At 49.8% G+C, this 16436-nt stretch overlaps 2 protein-coding genes across 6 annotated transcripts in view; both read left to right on the top strand.

Annotated features, from left to right (window-relative positions):
* Nucleotides 1-2208, top strand: part of CHD4 (chromodomain helicase DNA binding protein 4) — a 21224-nt gene extending 19016 nt beyond the window's left edge. For all 4 annotated transcript variants that reach the window (XM_027681341.1, XM_027681344.1, XM_027681343.1 and 1 more), the window contains 4 exons: nucleotides 1-108; nucleotides 1027-1222; nucleotides 1338-1519; nucleotides 1637-2208. In XM_027681341.1, the coding sequence (XP_027537142.1) occupies nucleotides 1-108; nucleotides 1027-1222; nucleotides 1338-1519; nucleotides 1637-1654 (504 nt within the window). In that variant the 3' untranslated portion in view covers nucleotides 1655-2208. The remainder of the gene's footprint in view (nucleotides 109-1026; nucleotides 1223-1337; nucleotides 1520-1636) is intronic.
* Nucleotides 2209-2848: 640 nt separating this feature from the next.
* NOP2 (NOP2 nucleolar protein) lies at nucleotides 2849-9000 on the top strand. Of its 2 annotated transcripts, none has more exons than XM_027681346.1 (16): nucleotides 2849-2996; nucleotides 3073-3118; nucleotides 3195-3286; nucleotides 4405-4659; nucleotides 4953-4998; nucleotides 5164-5348; nucleotides 6149-6348; nucleotides 6452-6541; nucleotides 6618-6705; nucleotides 6802-6942; nucleotides 7119-7258; nucleotides 7534-7623; nucleotides 7901-8023; nucleotides 8108-8205; nucleotides 8303-8433; nucleotides 8542-9000. In XM_027681346.1, the coding sequence occupies exons 1-16, from the start codon at nucleotides 2891-2893 to the stop codon at nucleotides 8796-8798; spliced, it is 2088 nt and encodes a 695-aa protein (XP_027537147.1). In that variant the 5' UTR covers nucleotides 2849-2890; the 3' UTR covers nucleotides 8799-9000. The 2 variants fall into 2 exon arrangements, with proteins under 2 accessions (XP_027537147.1, XP_027537146.1); XM_027681345.1 differs by having other exon boundaries at nucleotides 2851-2996; nucleotides 4405-4664; nucleotides 4955-4998.
* Nucleotides 9001-16436: the final 7436 nt, after the last annotated feature.

Below are 16436 nucleotides of genomic sequence, written 5' to 3'. Positions count from 1 at the left end.
ATTCAGAATGATCCACGTTACGCCATCCTCAATGAACCCTTCAAGGGTGAGATGAACAGGGGTAACTTCCTGGAAATAAAGAATAAGTTCTTGGCAAGGAGATTTAAGGTAAGAATTTGTCTTCAGTTTGATAACTGGCTGGACCTCTAAAGAACAAAAGCTTCAGTTCTGAGTTTCCATTAAGAAAGTAAAAGGTTTCTGCAGTGCCTTTCATTTTAGGGTAAATAAAAAATGAATCAATATATCTTAGGGTCATGCAGTTGCTCCATGATAGTAGCTCTCTTTTTTCTGGAAATGGTACCGGGGAGCTTGGTTCATTGCTCTCTATCCAAATGTTTATTCAACAACTGATATGCAGGAGGCTTAAGATTGAAGTGGCTGTTTTCATCACAGCTTCTGCTTGGTCTGCTACAGCCTACTCTATGTGCCTAAACAGAACTGTATGGATTGGTGAAAGCGTTGCCTTCAGTCTTTACCTCATCCTCTTCAGGAGTGAACATGGCTTAGTTGTGGGAGTGATTTAAGACCAATCCAAATAAAGGCCATATAGGTCTCAGTCTTTGGGCAAAACATTAATTCATTATGTTCTGGATGGTCAGTTCTGCACTGACAGGATTCTTGTTGATTTCTCCAAATGCTTACAAGATTTCAGATTCTTCCTGTAAGTAGCATGGGACACTTCTCACTTGGGTTCAATGAGAAATCTCCATCCCCTTTGTCTCAAAGGAAGAGTAAAATGGCAAACAACTTGGTCTGTAAAGAGAATCTGAGGAGGAATGAGAATCCTAGAGGATTTGTAGTAGCCTTTTATTAAACCTGATGTAGCCTGGTTTTCTAGTGTACCTGGCTTAGCTTCATGAAGCCTTTATTGTTTTGGGCTACACAGTAAAAGAGGCTAGTGAAAGGAGGTTCAGGTGCAGAATCCCATCTTATGAGAGAGTAAAGAACCGGAGTAAGACTAGGGGTGCAAACAGGCTCCCCCCTTTCAGGCAGCTGCTGAAAGACACGTTCCTCCCCCCCTTGCAGCTCTTGGAGCAGGCACTGGTGATCGAGGAGCAGCTGCGGCGAGCTGCCTATCTGAACATGTCTGAAGACCCATCTCACCCTTCTATGGCTCTGAACACACGTTTTGCAGAGGTGGAATGCCTGGCTGAGAGCCACCAGCATCTATCCAAGGAGTCAATGGCCGGGAATAAACCAGCCAATGCTGTGCTGCACAAAGGTAATGCAGTGTGATAAACAAGGCTGGGGTAGGTGCTTACCATTACTGTCCCCTCTCGTTTTTTCCCTCTGGGGTGTCCCTTTCCCCTCGGAACAGATGTCCCTTTCTCTTCTAGTTCTGAAGCAGCTGGAGGAGCTTTTGAGTGACATGAAGGCAGATGTGACTCGTCTGCCCGCCACCATTGCCCGTATCCCGCCCGTGGCAGTGCGCCTCCAGATGTCGGAGCGCAACATCCTCAGCCGCCTGGCCAACCGCAGCAGTGAGCCCCCGCCCCCGCCCCCACCCCCACCCCAACAAGTACGTACCCTCTCTGGTCAGTAAGCATTGCTACTGAGGCGGGGGGGGGCTCCATGGGCAAAGCTGGGCTCTGGTGACCAGCCCTCGAGTCTCAGATCCTCTTCTCTCACCCTACAGGTGGCCCAGCAGCAGTGAGTCCCTGGCCCAGTGCTGTTGACCTTTCGGCCAAGCTGAAGTGACCCCACCCCACCCCACCCCTTCACACTCTACCCCTCTGCCTGACATTCCTGACTGGGTGCTGTTTCCCTCCATGGAAGCTGCTGCTCAGGTCTCTGGGAGGAGAAGAAACTCCTTCCTCTGCAGCCAGCCCGTTGAAGCAAGGAGTGTGTTTAGGAGAGAGGGGGATGGATGGATGATGGACTCTGTATATAGTGACTGGAGGCCCCAGCGCCATGTCTGTTACACAGAGAATCTGGCTGTGTTGCTCGTTGCCTCCGCCTGGAATTCCAGTTTTTGTTTTTAATTTTATTTTGAGTTTGTTTACTGAGAAGAGTGCGCAGGCAAGACCAAGTAAAAGCCAGGACAGAGACAAAGCTACCTCCATCAAAATCCTTTTTAATACAAAAACTGACCGGACTCATCCACTAGTAAACAGCTTGAAGACAAAAGCAAACAACAGTGAAAAAAAAACAACAAAAAACAGAGCAAAACATTGATAAAACTGAAAAATAAAGTTTCCTTGTATTTTATTTTGTTGTCTCTATTTAGCATTAGACCGGTTGGGTAAGTATTTACTCAAGGGCCAGGCTCTGTCCTGTCCCACAGAAGGGTTCTGGTTGGAAAAGACCTCCAAAGCTGAGTCCAACCTGTGACCAATCACCACTTCCTCTAGTTGCCGAAGTGCCACGTCCTGTTGTTTCTTTAACATCTTCAGGGAGGGTGATTCCACCACCTCCATGGGCAGCCCCTTCCCCTATTTATCAGGCATTTCCCCTTTCCACGAAGAAATTTCTCCTGATGTTCAACCTCAGCCTCCTCTCCGAGAGCAGGTTTTGTGATATCCCCTCACCTCTGAATTCTTGTTTTCACCTTGCCTGTGTGCCGCTCCCCTTCTCTGCTGCCTGCGTTTTCCGTGTTTACTCAACCAAGGGTGTAAAGCAGCCTGCTGCCACCTGAGTGCCCCGGGAAGGCTGACACTGCCCGTTTCCGCCGGTGGCGGGATCCCCGCTCCCGGCAGCGCCGGCACCAGAGCCTCCCACATGTCCCGGGGCCGGGCGGTGCCGCCGACGTTGCGGTGCGGACCAATCAGCGCGCAGGAGCGGCGGCTCCGGCCAATGGGCGGTGCGGCGGCGTGCGCGTGCGCGGTGCGACGGGGAGCCCCGCACGTGTGGTGGCGGCGGGCGCGGAGCCGCGCGGAGAGCGGGCGCGGCCATGGGGCGGAAGCTCGATCCCACTAGGAAGGAGAAGCGCGGCCCCGGCCGCAAGGCCCGCAAGCAGCGCGGGGCCGAGGTGGAGCTGGCCCGCTTCCTGCCGCCAGGTAAGTCCGGCCCGAGCAGGCCCGCGGCCGCCCCACGGCGCCTGGGGCCGCCTGACCGCCGCGTATCTTCCCGCAGAGCCGGAGACCGGCAGGAAGAAGCTCTCCAGTCACGGGAGAAAGAGGTGAGGGGGGCGGCCCGGCGGGGCGGGGGGAGCTGGACCGAGCCGGGGCTGATCACCGCTTCCCCTCCCGGTCTAGGGCTGCGAAGAGGCGGCTGGGAGCGGTCAGTGGCCCGGCGGGGAAGAGGCCGCTCGGAGCAGGAGGAGGAGGAGGAGGGCGGGAGCCGGCAGGTGAGTGGGAGCGGTGTCCGAACCGGGGTGACGGGCCCGTAGCCCATCTGTCCTGCTGCTCCCCGGCGTATCCCCACCACCACAGTCAGGCTCCGGCCTCTTTTTTACGGCACGGGACAGGTGGAATTTCATTATTTTAAGTCATGAAGTCATAGAATATCCTGAGTTGGAAGGGACCCACAAGGATCGAGTACAACTCCTGGCCCTGCACAGGACCAGACCGTCCCCAAGAATCACATCGTGTGGCTGAGACCAATGAACTCTGTAAGGCTTGGCTCTGTGACCACTGCCCTCGGGAGCCTGTTCCAGTACCCAACCACCCTCTGAGTGAAGAACCTTTTCCTAATATCCAACCTAAACCTCCTCTGACACAACTTTAGGCCATTCCCTTGAGTTCTCTCACTGGTCACCACAGAGAAGAGATCAATGCCTGTTTCTCCTCTTCCTCTCACAAGGAAGTTGTAACTGGAGTAAAGTCTCCCCTCAGTCTCCTCTTCTGCAGGCTGAACAGACCAAGTGATCTCAGCTGCTCCTCATACGGCTTCCCCTCAAAGGCTTCCCCTCAAGGCCCTTCACCATCTTCACGGCCCTCCCTTGGATGCTCTCTAATAGATAATAACAATGAATTCTACCTGATTTCTGATGGTTGCCATGCCAGGCAGCAGTGCTGTCTGAAGAACTAGTAAAAGGTCTCTCTTCTATGTGTTAAATCCATTTCTGACTTATCCTCCCTTCACAGCAAGGTCGTTGCAGGCCAGTTGTGTAGCTGAGGTTTTTAAATCACTGTGTTATGCCCTGTGTAGCCCAGGAAGCTGTTGCAGTAGGAAGAAGGAAGGATAGACAAAGATTTGGGAAGGAGGGCACTGTAATATGTCAGAGGAAGAATTTTGTAGCAGTGCTTTAGTTTGGTAGTTCTAGTTAGATTTCCCTAAGGTTTCACTAGGGGAGAGGTGAGAATATGCCCTTCTTTATAATTGAGATTTGGAGAGCAAGCAGTCCCTTCTCTTGGACAGGCAGCTCAGGACTCAAATGAAGGCCTTTTTGTATAACAACTGGAGAAACAGAGCAGCTGCTTTTGGGAATAATCCCTAATTTTTATCTGCTTTTTCTGCCCATAGTTAAAGAGCAGGTGTCCACACAGAAGAAATGTGCCGTAAAGGCAGCAGGACAAACCACTCGTGGCCAATCTGGTTTCAGTGATGACAATTCAAAATGGCTGGCTCCAGCCAAAGCCAAGAAAATCCGATCTAAAGGAAACCATGTGGAGTTATCCAGCGATGGTGAGGTGGAAGAGGGCAACTGGGAGATGGAGGAGGAGGATGGGAGCAGCGAGGAGATGGTCGATGATTACGGTGCCTCATCATCAGAAGAAGAAGAGGTAGGAACTTTCTGCTCATAATTCTACAAGAAATACTTGATGTTGCTGGCTGAAAGGACCCATCAGGCCTGGGGAAAAAGGATGGTTTTACTGGGGGGAGGGGAGGATGGTGAGGTGGTGGAGTGCTTTCCCCTTCTTACTTTCAAAAGAACAATTTCAAGTTTAGTAGTGTAACATTAAGTGCTTTTGTTTGTTGTCCTTTTTAAACAGAGCAAGTAAATTTCACAGATAGTGGGAAGTAAGGGGGCAGCTGTGGATGGATGCTTGATTAATCTTTTGTCTGTCTTTAGTTGCTGCCTATTGAAAAAGCTGCCCTGAAGCAGAAGCCTGACAGGTGAGGATATGAGAACATCACCAGGCTGCAGAGCCTTTCCTGGCTAGATGAGGAGCCTGTGTTGTTTATTCTTCCACCCTTTCTGCCATCTAAGAAGTGGTAGTTGTGAAGTGTCTGTGTGATTCTCTTCTTGTGTAAAGCATCTGTCCTGTTCTTTGTCCTTAGGGAAGGCCTCAGTGAAGATGACAGTGAAGAGGAAGAGGAGGAGGAAGAGGAGGAGGAAGAGGCAGCAGAGACAATAGGCAGACAGAAAATGGGACAGAAGGAGGAAGAGAACCCAGATCTGCAGCTCAACCTAGATATAGATGAACAGTTTAAACTGCCATCTAATGAAGAGATTGAGAAAGAGAATATCCTTTTTATCTGTGACATCCATAAGCCATAGGCATGCAGCACAGGGCCTGGATACAATCAAAGAGCTTCACTTGGACTTTTATCATGCATATTGCTTAGCGAGAGGGTTTGCGCGTGACAATGTATTTTTAGATGAGCTGTCCTAATAGATAGTATATAATGCTGTGCTTCTGTACAGCACAGTTAGGAAATCTGTTACACCCTGTATGGGGCTTGAAGCCTGCCCTAATTTCTTTTCTAGTCCTAAATACATATGGATATCTTATCACGTAGTTTGTTTTTCTCTACCCTGATTTGCCTGGCAGGTGTTTGTGTAACCCATTCCTAGAGCCTCTGATGACAGCAATTCCAGCATCCAAAGTGCTTGCTCCTGGACTTTGGTGATTTTAATTTCCTGCCTCCCAGTACAATTTAATCCTGTCTCTTCTCGTTCCCCTCTGTATCCCTTGGTTGCCCTTGGGGAACTTCTAGTCTCCTTTCTGATACAGATAATGTTTTCACTATTAAAAGACTTCTTTTGTTGGATCTTTTATTTTTCCTATTCTTTTTCTGTTTATCTAAAAGTAACCAACCCAATTCTTTTAAACACCTTGTAGTCCTGCCTTGGGAACTTTTTTGTCCAATTCCATCCTTTGATTCCCTGCTCTGCTGAGTTCTGCCGAGAGGGTGTATTCCCACAAAGCCTTTCTGGCACATGTGCTCTTGTGGCGCATGAGTCCTGCACGACTCATTGTACTTGTAAAGAGCCTCTGTGAGAGTTTCTTGTCTGTTCATGATTCCTTAATGGTTTTCCTACCTGCTGAGCCACCCGACCTGCACGTCATTCACCAGCGCATCAAGGGCAACATGGAGGTGCTGCAGGACTTCGCGGTGAAGCGGGAGGAGGGACGCACGCGGCAAGAGTACCTGGCGTTGCTGCGCCGGGACATGGCTGCCTACTATTCCTATAGTGATTTCCTGCTCATGAAGCTCATGGACATCTTCCCACTCCCTGAGGTGGGATCCTTCCCTTCCCATAGCTTTGCTGACTGGTGAGGATTTGGCTGCCTCCCTGGGTCTTCATTTTTTGTCTGTATTCTCTGCCCCTTCTTTCATCCAGCTGATAAACTTCCTGGAAGCCAATGAGGTTCCCCGCCCTGTGACTATTCGCACCAACACACTGAAGACACGGCGACGGGACCTGGCGCAGGTGAGCAGGAACCAGGGGTTGTCTCCTGCACCTCCTGTCACAGGAAGCAGTGTTTCAGTCCCTTCTTGTCTTGCAGGCTCTGATCAACCGTGGCGTGAATCTTGACCCCTTGGGGAAGTGGTCGAAAACAGGACTTGTTATTTATGACTCCTCTGTGCCCATCGGTGAGATCACCCTTCCAGCTGTAGGGCTGAGCTGACCCGCTCTTGCTTCCCTTTCTGTCACATGTCATCTTCTTCTGTTCTGCCTTCCTTGCTCAGGTGCCACCCCTGAGTATCTGGCTGGACACTACATGCTGCAAGGAGCCTCCAGTCTTCTCCCTGTCATGGCTCTGGCTCCACAGGAGAATGAGCGCATCCTGGATATGTGCTGTGCCCCAGGAGGCAAGACCAGCTACATAGGTACCGCCCTGGAGCCTTGGGAGGGATGCTCTGTGAAGTGATGAGTTTCCACTGGTCTATACAGAAACGGGGAATAGAGGGGGACTGAATTTAAGGAAAGGAGGGGGTAGCTGTCCCTACAGACCAAAGTGTGGGAGGTTTGCAGCCCCTTGCTGATGTGTTTTGCCCTCTGTCAGCTCAGCTTATGAAGAACACAGGTATGATCTTGGCCAACGACAGCAATGCCGAGCGGCTGCGCAGCGTGGTAGGGAATCTGCATCGGCTGGGAGTCACCAACACTGTCGTGAGTAACTGCGATGGACGCCAGTTCCCCAAGGTATGCTCCTGCCTGTTTTGAGGTGTCTTTACCATACTTACCTAGAGCTGTTGTGATGTCCCCTTAGTAAAGCTGTGTTCTCCAAAGCCACTTGTCACAGGAGGATGAGCAGAGCTGCTGGGGAGTGTGTTTGTTATTTGAAACGGAGGCAGGAAGATGGACAGGGAGGAAGGAGGAATCTTTCCTGCCTTTCCAGTCTTCTGGTTCCCATTCTAGTCTTGGTCTTGTTCTGAGTTCACACTGTGAGTGTAATTCCAATGTACATCTGTCTGTAGGTGCTTGGAGGGTTCGACCGTGTCTTGCTTGATGCTCCTTGTAGCGGAACAGGTGTCATTTCCAAGGATCCTGCTGTCAAAACCAACAAGGTGAGTGACCAGTGGGGACTCAAGGATGAGTCATGAGAGGAAGGACTTTGGGACAGCTTTTTTCTTGAGAGATGCCTGCAATAGAGACACTGATTTTTCCATCTCTTTCCTATTCTGTGTGTTGTACCAGAGCTAGTTTTTTGAGATTAGTTCTGCAAGTTCTCCAGAATCTTGTATATCGTGTGTGCTTTGTTCTCCTGTCATGTCTTCCATCCACAGTAAAGGCCTGGGGTTCTTCCTTATGCCTCTGGCATCTTAACCTATCTTTCTCTTACAGGATGAGAAAGACATCCTGCGCTGTGCTCACCTGCAGAAGGAGCTGATTCTTAGCGCTATAGATTCAGTCAATGCTGCCTCAGAGACAGGGGGCTATGTTGTCTACTGCACTTGTTCCATCATGGTAAGTCCTTTCCATGCTCTTCTGCGGTCACCTCACCCTCAGGGGACTGGTGAGTTTTGGATCCTAATGCTGAGCCCCTGGCAGGTGGAGGAGAATGAGTGGGTTGTGGATTATGCCCTGAAGAAACGCAACGTCCGTTTGGTGGCCACAGGCCTGGACTTTGGCAAGGAAGGCTTCACCAGGTGCGTGCCAGGTCACAAGCTGCACAGGTGACTGTTCCCTAGCGGCCAGGCTTGAGCAGAGATATTCTATCAGTTCTCACCCCACTTCCTTTCCCAGGTTCAAGGACCGTCGCTTCCATCCCTCCCTCAAGTCTACGCGGCGTTTCTATCCCCACGCACACAATATGGATGGGTTCTTCATTGCAAAATTCAAGAAATTCTCTAATGCCATTCCTCAGGCACAGAAAGGTAACGTAGTGCTGGAACTTGGCTGAGTTGCCCAGGGCTGCTCTCACATGCTCCTTCCCCTGCAAAAGCCATGGGGATGCTTCTTACAGCGCCTTTCTCTCCTTTCAGATGAAGAACCTGCTGCAGAAGCAGCAACTCTGTCTGCTGTCCCTGAGACCAACATGGAACCTCCGCCAAAAAAGAAGAAACTTGAGGGATCAAAAGCTGACAAAGAGCAGAAGCTGCCACAACCGACTTTGAAGAAGAAACATTCATTGCAGGCACAGAGGAGACCCTTAAAGGCTGTCCGGCCTTCTCCCAAAATGATGCGTCCTAAAATCCCTACCAGGAAGAAGAAACATAGAGTGAAACCAAATGGACAGTGAGAGGAACTGCTTTTCCAGGTGTTGGTCCCTTCCTCGGAGAGCAAAGGCTGCTGCAGCTATGTGTGTACCACCACTGTGCTACTCTGTGCAGATCATCTCTGCAGCTCTGGACACCTGGGACAGCGATAGCCCCCTTTGCTCCTTTCCCTCTGCATCAAGGACTGATGCACTGACCCATTAAAAGTTTTATATTCTTGCTCAAGTCCTTTTCCCTTAAACATGGAATACATTCTGAAACATTCTCTTGAACAGGGAATTCTGCCATGTCCCACCTTACTCCCCTTCCACTCCTTGCTGATGCCCTGGCATTTCTGGTGTCTGTCCTTATCCCCTGCAATGTGGTTGTGAAGAAGCAGTGGGAGTTGAAATCCTAGCTCCCTGCAGGAAGGCTGTATTATGTGGTGCCTGTCCAGCTGAGTGTGTTGTCAGGCTGGAGCTCCTAGGCACTGGTCCTGTGCTGTTCCCTAGTTCCCTTTTGTCACTAAGTGCTACCACTTCACTGTTGTGACTGTCCCCATTTCACTCTTTTGCTGGTCCCCAGCAGTCTCTTGGTTCTTGGCCTCCCAGACTGGAGCAGAGATTGCTCTTGGTTCTGGAGCTGTACAATCCTGTTTCTTTTTGCTTGTTTGTTCACCCAAATGTGGCTGTTTCTCCTCAAGACATACCAAACAGTGGTCTGGGCTGTTTCTATTTAAACATCACCCTAGGTCCCTTTCTGTTGTCAGTGTGAGGGATATTCTCTTTGGTTCTGCTCTCCAGTGAATAAATCTTTTTCTAGAGGCAATTCCTTAATAGTAAGTTTTCTAAGTGTGCTTAGAAAAATCTTTTGTTCTACCACAGCGTGCGTGGAGTTGGGTGTGTAACAGACTTGAGGCATATCTCTTGTTTCTGTAATTGTCTCACTAGCTCAGCCCACAGAAGGCTTTACCTTGATTTTTTTTCCTTGCCAAGCTTTGAGTTCGTGGGAGAACTTGTGCTGTTTCAGTGTTTGGTGTTAAGGACAGCTGAATGCAGTAGGCTGTAAGACCTAGGGAATCGTTTCTGTCCTGGTCTGCTATGCTACATGTGAGACTGCAGCTTTCCCACGTTACCAGGTTCAGCAGGTGGTTCAGAACCCCTGTCAGACACACACACATGCATTACTGATGCAAGCAGGCACAGACCAATGAGCAGAAACTGAGGAAAACTACTGTGGTGAGTACCCAGGGAAACAGACAGCACTCATAAAGCATGAATAACAAAAGGGGCCTAACCCTGTTCTTAATCCCTGGCCCATGAAACTTAGACCATGCCTAGTGGATTATCTGCCCACACTTTCATGGGTTGCTGGTAGCTGGTCCTCAGACCTCTTTTCCTACTTCCAGGCTAGACCAGGTTGCAGTGAGCTAACACATCACCAACGTGCATACGTGCAGAGGAAACAGCTGGGATTAGTTTAATACAAGGCCAGGACAGATGGTGGTAATCGGGAGCAGGGCTCAGACAGAGGGGCATGCTGACCAGCAGCCATTCTCTGTGTGACTGGCTCCTTCTATTTATTCCTTGTCTCCATTTCCCATTTCCCATATTCACTTCTCCCTGATTTAGCTTGATGCCTCCCTTTCCCCTCCTTCAATCCTTCCCCGAAACATCCCATAGTAAGTTTTCCTCCCATAATCTTCCTTAACACATTGCATGATAAAGTTTACACAGTCACACACCCTCAAACATCCCATCATAAATTTGTTCCTTCCCACGAAGCCCATGATAATACTGCCTTTTTATCAGTTGCAAAGTTTCTGGCTGAAGCTCTTCAAGGTTGCATTTGAGTGGTTCCTGTAATGGTTCAATCTCTGCATCTCAGGAGTCCTGGTCTTTGTTGCAGCCCTGGTTATCTTCCGCTTTTTAGGGTTTCTCTGTCTGTGTATTTCATTTACTATAACTCTGGTGGGGGAGGGTGGGGCTGACTGTCGTTTTGTATTGAATAGCCATTAACCAAATATCTTTGTAGTTGAAAATGACTTTTTCCCCATGCTTCCCAGTGAATTAGGGCAGAGAGGAGCCTCTGAATGCAACTGTCTCAATCCAGGCTTGTGTGGTGAGGTCTGGGTTGCCAAATATACGGGACCCGAGGGAAGTTTTCTGGTGTCTTTCAGAATAATTAAATAAATGCTGGGTGCAATAGCACCCAAGGGAAGAAATTATTGCTTCAATACTGCATTTCTATTGCCCCCCATCTGAATAAAGATTGTACAACTGAGAAATGTTCAGAGAGGACAAATACATCCTAAGTTATGGAATGGTTTCAGTGGAAGAAACAGCTAGAGCCTCTTAGAGCCTGGAAAAGAGACCATGTGGAAAGAAGTGATATTACAGTGTGTAAAGTTGTTAGTGGCATGGAGAAGATGCACAGAGAACAACTGCTTGCTCTTTTCCAACGAACACAAAAAATGAAAACCCTAGGGTCCATCAAATGCACCAAAAGTATAGGTAGCCATGAAACTCCTTTCTGCAGGATACAGTGGATGTTAGCAACTTATAAAGGTTGAAAACCCAGCTGTATGCACAAGGAAAAATGGGTTTTGTAGTGGTTGGTAAACACAACTGACTCAGTACATCCACAAGCTGTGAACTGCTAAAGCCTGGAGAGCGTTGTGAGGAGGGATCACTGCTCACTTGCCCTGGTCACAAACTCCTCTTTCCTCACCCTGCACTGGAAACTGGTATCTGGGCTTAGATGGACTATGGGTCTGACCCAGCTTTGTGGCTCTTGCATCCCTAGGAGGTGGTCCCACTGCTGTGCCTGCTCCTCGGTGCACTCAAGGTTGAGTCCTGAGTGCTGCCTGGCACCTCATTTCCCTCAGCTGGGCCCTTGCCACAAAAGGTTTTGCACTGCATGTGGGAACAGGAGCTTCCAGGTAGGCTGAGTCCCACCTCTTCTCCTCCAGCCTTCTTTTCCAGTTTTAGAAGGTTTCCCCTTTTAAGGAATGATGAAATACAGGATTTTAGCATACAAGTCAAAACTCAAACCATATGGCAATCTTCCAGCTACAGGACAACTTGTACCTGGAAGGGCTTTTACCTCTGGCCAGCCATGGGCCTGTCCTTTCGGGAGCGATGCTAACCTGTCCCACTTTGCTGCTGGTGCTGCCTGTCAAGATCCCTATGCTAACCTGCAGTCTTGGCTTGAGAATCAGTTTGTCTTGATAACCCCAGCAGCAGGGATAGAATGTTCGTGGTTGGGATCCCAATGTAACTGTCTGGTTTCTAGTGGATCTCCAAATTACATCAGTCACCTCTGAAGGGTGGGAATAGCTGCTGCCTTAGCTGTGTCAATAAAACTTCCTTCTTGCTGAGCATCGTTCCACTCTCTTGGCATGCCTGCAAACCTTCTGTTATAACTGGGAAGAGACAGGGGAGATTTTCAGCTCTCTTTGGTGGTTTGCTCCCCTTCTGTTCTTTATTTCAGCCATTATAGTTATCACTGCTCAGAGAGGTAATGTTGAGTGTGGCATTGAAACGCTGCCATCAAGCTTCAGAGGTGGTACTGGGGAGGCAGCAGCTGAGGACGAAGCTTGGTGGCTTCCCTCTGCTTTCTGGTACGAGGTTGGTCACATTAGACTTGTGTTTGCAGCTGCCTTGTTACTGTAGGAATCTTTTGTTACCTGAAAGCTGAGATTTCTGGAAAACGTGACTGCTGGATCACCTTTCAGTACCTTCCTTTAATGTGTTTTAGTATCTGAAAGCTGCTGATAACGTGGCTTGTGAGAGCTGAGGCAGAGCAAAGCAAGGACTGAGGCAAAGCAAGGGCTGAAAGCAGATCTGAGAGGTAAAAATGCTGTCATAAATTAAAAGCTGGTTGGGAGAAGTCAGCATAATGTGCCATGATATCTGTTCCACTGTGCTGTGCACAATCCTTCTCCCCAAACAGAGAGTCTATTGGAGAAGCCTTATCAGGGTACAATGAAGACGGCCAGCTGGCAGCTCCTGCCTGCCAGGCTCCAGAGTGCTGCCAGCTCACCTCTGCAAAACAGGAGGGAGAGGTAGGGCACTGTGCTGCTACACCCTCGGCATGTCAGAAGGCAAACAAAAACTTCCAGGGACAATGGTGCATAATGGAAAGAAAAGACTCCAGCAGCACTGTGTGTCGGTCACTAGTTCCAGTGATGTCATATGCTGTAATGTCTGTTCCATGCTGGGCAGGCAGCCTGCTGTTGTATCCTCTCGTGTCTGGATGTATCCACAGGAAGGGACTGAAATCCCACACTGCACATTTCAGAGACTTGGGTGTAAAATTTGTATCTTTGAGCACACACTGTATTATACATAACACCCCTGGATACATACACTTTTGTAGGGGCTGAATCCACAAATGACCAAGGTCCCATCAGCAGACTTTACTCCCCCAGGCTGTCCATCCCTGCTAGGGAGGATATGGAGAGCTCCCAAAGAGGTTGTCTCTAAGTCCCACCTGCGTGATGGAATCAGTGGGGAACTGCTGAGAAGGTAAGGTCAGTTAGGCCCTGGGCTCTTGGCTGTAGCACCTAGAACTGCCTTCACATGAAGACCTGCGTCCAAAATTCCCTCTTGGACTGGTGGTTTTTAGAAGAAAATCCCTTCCCTCCTTTGCCATTAGACATGTATTTTTCTGTGTGTTGGTAACTGTGGCGATCACCCTGCTGCTGTTGGCAGCTGTTCCTCTGTGCCAATTTTTTCACATTTGCAAATCCAGGCAGCTGACAGGGCTTACGGCTTTGCTAGGCAGCTAGGTACCCAAAAGTTGTGTGTTCATTGCAGCATCTACCTCTGGTTGTGGATAGAAGCAATTTTAGGGGTCAGACTTAGAGAGTTTACACTGAAACATTCCAGCAGTGTGGTGCAAGGGACAAGGTACCACTGAGGTACTCGGAGGAAAGGAGAGCAGGGAGATGAGGTATAGACACACTGATGAGACGCAGTCTTAAAAGAAAGAGCCTCCATGAAAGCTGTGGAGCTAATTTGAACAGGTTTCACCTATGAAGCACATTTGCAAGGAGGATGCATTAGCTAGCAAGAGGTTCTGAGATCTGGGAGAGCAGGAGCATCTCAACGTGGCAATGGATGTTATAGCTAGCCAAATCCAAATGAGGCATGTGATTTTAATAGGGCATTAGCCACCTGGGGAATCTACCTTCATTTTCCCACAGAGGCTAATGGTAGAAGCTCAATCTCTTTTTACTGTGCTGTCAGCAATTAGAGACACAGTCCCACACTATTACTTGACCTGAGCTACAAAAATTTGCACTGTCTGTTTTGCACAGGGTCAGAAAATGCGATGCTTTTTTCTTGCCCTTAAAATCCGTGGAAGTAAGATAAACATCAGCGTGTTTGTGAATAAGTGTATATTTTTACATTGGCTACAGGGATGATTTTAAGAGCTGCAGTGAGTAGCTCTGCATGTCAGCAGGTATGGTCCAGCAGTGCCACTGCTGACCCTGAGCTGATAAAGTGGGGGCAGAAGCTGGAGAGGTGCCAGGGGTTTTGGTGAACAAAGAAGGGAAGATGAGGAGAGGGAGCTCTTGTGCTGCAGTGAGATTGAGGCCCAGTGGAGGGGTGCTGTGGCCCTCTGGGTAGCAGGATTTTCTCTAGGTTCTGGGCTTCCTCAGGAGTAACTAAAAGTTGGCCCTTTGCCCCAGCCATCTTCTGTGTCTGTAGAAATCCTTTACTCAGCAAGTATCCCAAGCAAGGGAAGTTAGTTAGAAAAAAAAGGAGGCTCCACACTGCCCTGTCCTTTCCAAGAGACAGCAGGAGTGTTGGTGGGAAGAGGTGCTGTAGGTCTGTAGCTCCATCCCTGCTTGTACACAGGACTGTCCCAGCACTAGGTCACATCACTGTGGATTTGCATAGCTGAGCCCTGAGAACCACCACGGATGGAGATCCCACCACCTGCTCGAGCACCGTGCTGGCCTCCTGGTGAAAAAGCTTTCCCTGATGGATGGCAATGCCTTCCTCCACTGGCATTTCATTAATCATCTCCGTGTGCCAGGTTTCCCCATCAGGACAGGAGCAGGCCAAGCAGAGCTTGGGAAAGCACTTGCTCCACTGTTTGTGGCATTGCTCTTGCCTGTGCTCCCTGCTAGCTGCATGCAGCTCACCCCTGCCTGACCCTGCTCACCTGGGTGCAATGAGTATGGAGGGGTAAAATCAGGAGTGTGTGCAGGAGGAGGATGGTGGCAGAAAACGCGGGTTGCCAGGCATGCAGGCTGGCTGTGGCAGCGTGGGGGGCGGGTGAAGGGATGTCAGTGACAGTTAAACGGGCATGTGCTGGGAGGTCTCTGAGCTGGAGCTGCCACTGCTGCTTCAAAACAAGCTTCTTGACTGGGATCCCTTTTGTCCACCTGTCCTTTTCTTTTCCCTGGCTGTTCATTCGGTAGTATTGCTGCTGGGCAAATGGCCCCCTACTGGCTGCTGTTTCAGTGCTGGTGTTTGGAAGATGAGGATCTCTTGTGCCTGTCCGTGAGGAAAGCCTTCCTGCCCTCCTCTCCCTTGACAAAAGCACTGTGTGCCACAGCTCAGCCTCTCTGGTCAGAGGAAGAGCAAGGGAACAGCTCCTTAAGAAGAGGAAAAATGTTAAAAAAAGGAGGTGACAGAGAAGGAAAGCTCACTTCATTTCCCAACCTAAATCCAGTTATGAGTTCCAGAGGTCATGGGTTCGTCAGGGAGGATGCAGTCAGGTTAGTGGTGGGATAGGAGGTAGTATAAATGCAACTGGGGGCTGCTATGGGGAGCCTAGAGGCATGGGCAGGACAGGGCAGACAGGCAGGTCAGAAGACATAAGTGATACTGGACACAGCAAGGCAAGAGACGGAAACAAATTTGATTTAGCCTGCTCCCAGGCCAGGAAGGCAGAAGAGTAATGGAGGGATGGAGGAGACCTGTAACCCTGAAGGAGAGGCAGCAGGGAACATGCAATAGGCAGACTTGGTCAAGACTCACAAAGCCAGCCATCTTCAGTGGGGTTGGTAAGTCTCTGGAAGTGTGGATTCAGTGATACCTTGGATCCCAATGGGAGGGCTGTAGCACACCACTGTACTGGAGCCCACTCCTTCCACAGAGCTCAATGTAGTGTGGTGTTGGTCATCTCCCCTAATTCAAACCCACTGTTTGCTCACCCCTTGCTGATGGCTCAGCTGAGACCTCAGAGGCCACGCAGCTCAAGTGCCACACTCGGCTCAGGTCTGCAGTGGAAGTCTTGGGGCAACTGGCCAGGAGCACACAGACATCAAGGGAACACAGGTGTCCATAAATGGATAACAGGGTGAGGGGCAACGCCAGTGCTTTTTGCGATATTGACCTGGGGTTGGGGTCAGGAAGGGAGAGACTGTAAGGAAAGACCTAAAGGAGGCTAAAATATGGGGCACGAAATAAGACCCGAGGCTGCTGTGTGAGCAAGGAAGCCAGTTGCAAGCCAAGCGTGATATCTGAGAGGCTGGCTGCCTCCACACAGCCTCCTCTGCCCTCTGGCTCGCCATTATCCAGTGGCAGCTCTCCGTAGGCGGGCTGCTGGCAGAGCAGGGGCAAGGCTGCCTTGTGGGGCTCCAGTGAGCATAAGGAGAGGGCTTCGAGAGTGCAGAGGGAAAGTTATGCCCTCTTTAAGGGAGGTAGCCCTGGGGAAAGCAC

This window comes from Neopelma chrysocephalum, unplaced genomic scaffold (genome assembly GCF_003984885.1).
Source record: "Neopelma chrysocephalum unplaced genomic scaffold, ASM398488v2 Primary Assembly neopelma1_60, whole genome shotgun sequence".
Taxonomy (NCBI): Eukaryota; Metazoa; Chordata; class Aves; order Passeriformes; family Pipridae; genus Neopelma; species Neopelma chrysocephalum.
Note: the sequence above shows the minus strand (reverse complement) of the source record. Positions and strands in the feature narration are given on the sequence as shown.

What these genes read in the sequence shown, in the direction of transcription:
- NOP2 (XM_027681345.1), top strand. Translation starts at nt 2,891, where the DNA reads ATGGGGCGGAAGCTCGATCCCACTAGGAAGGAGAAGCGCGGCCCCGGC. An exon ending in GGCGACGGGACCTGGCGCAG is followed by an intron (nt 6,542 to 6,617) that starts GTGAGCAGGAAC and finishes CTTGTCTTGCAG; the next exon opens with GCTCTGATCAACCGTGGCGT. An exon ending in ACTGCACTTGTTCCATCATG is followed by an intron (nt 8,024 to 8,107) that starts GTAAGTCCTTTC and finishes AGCCCCTGGCAG; the next exon opens with GTGGAGGAGAATGAGTGGGT.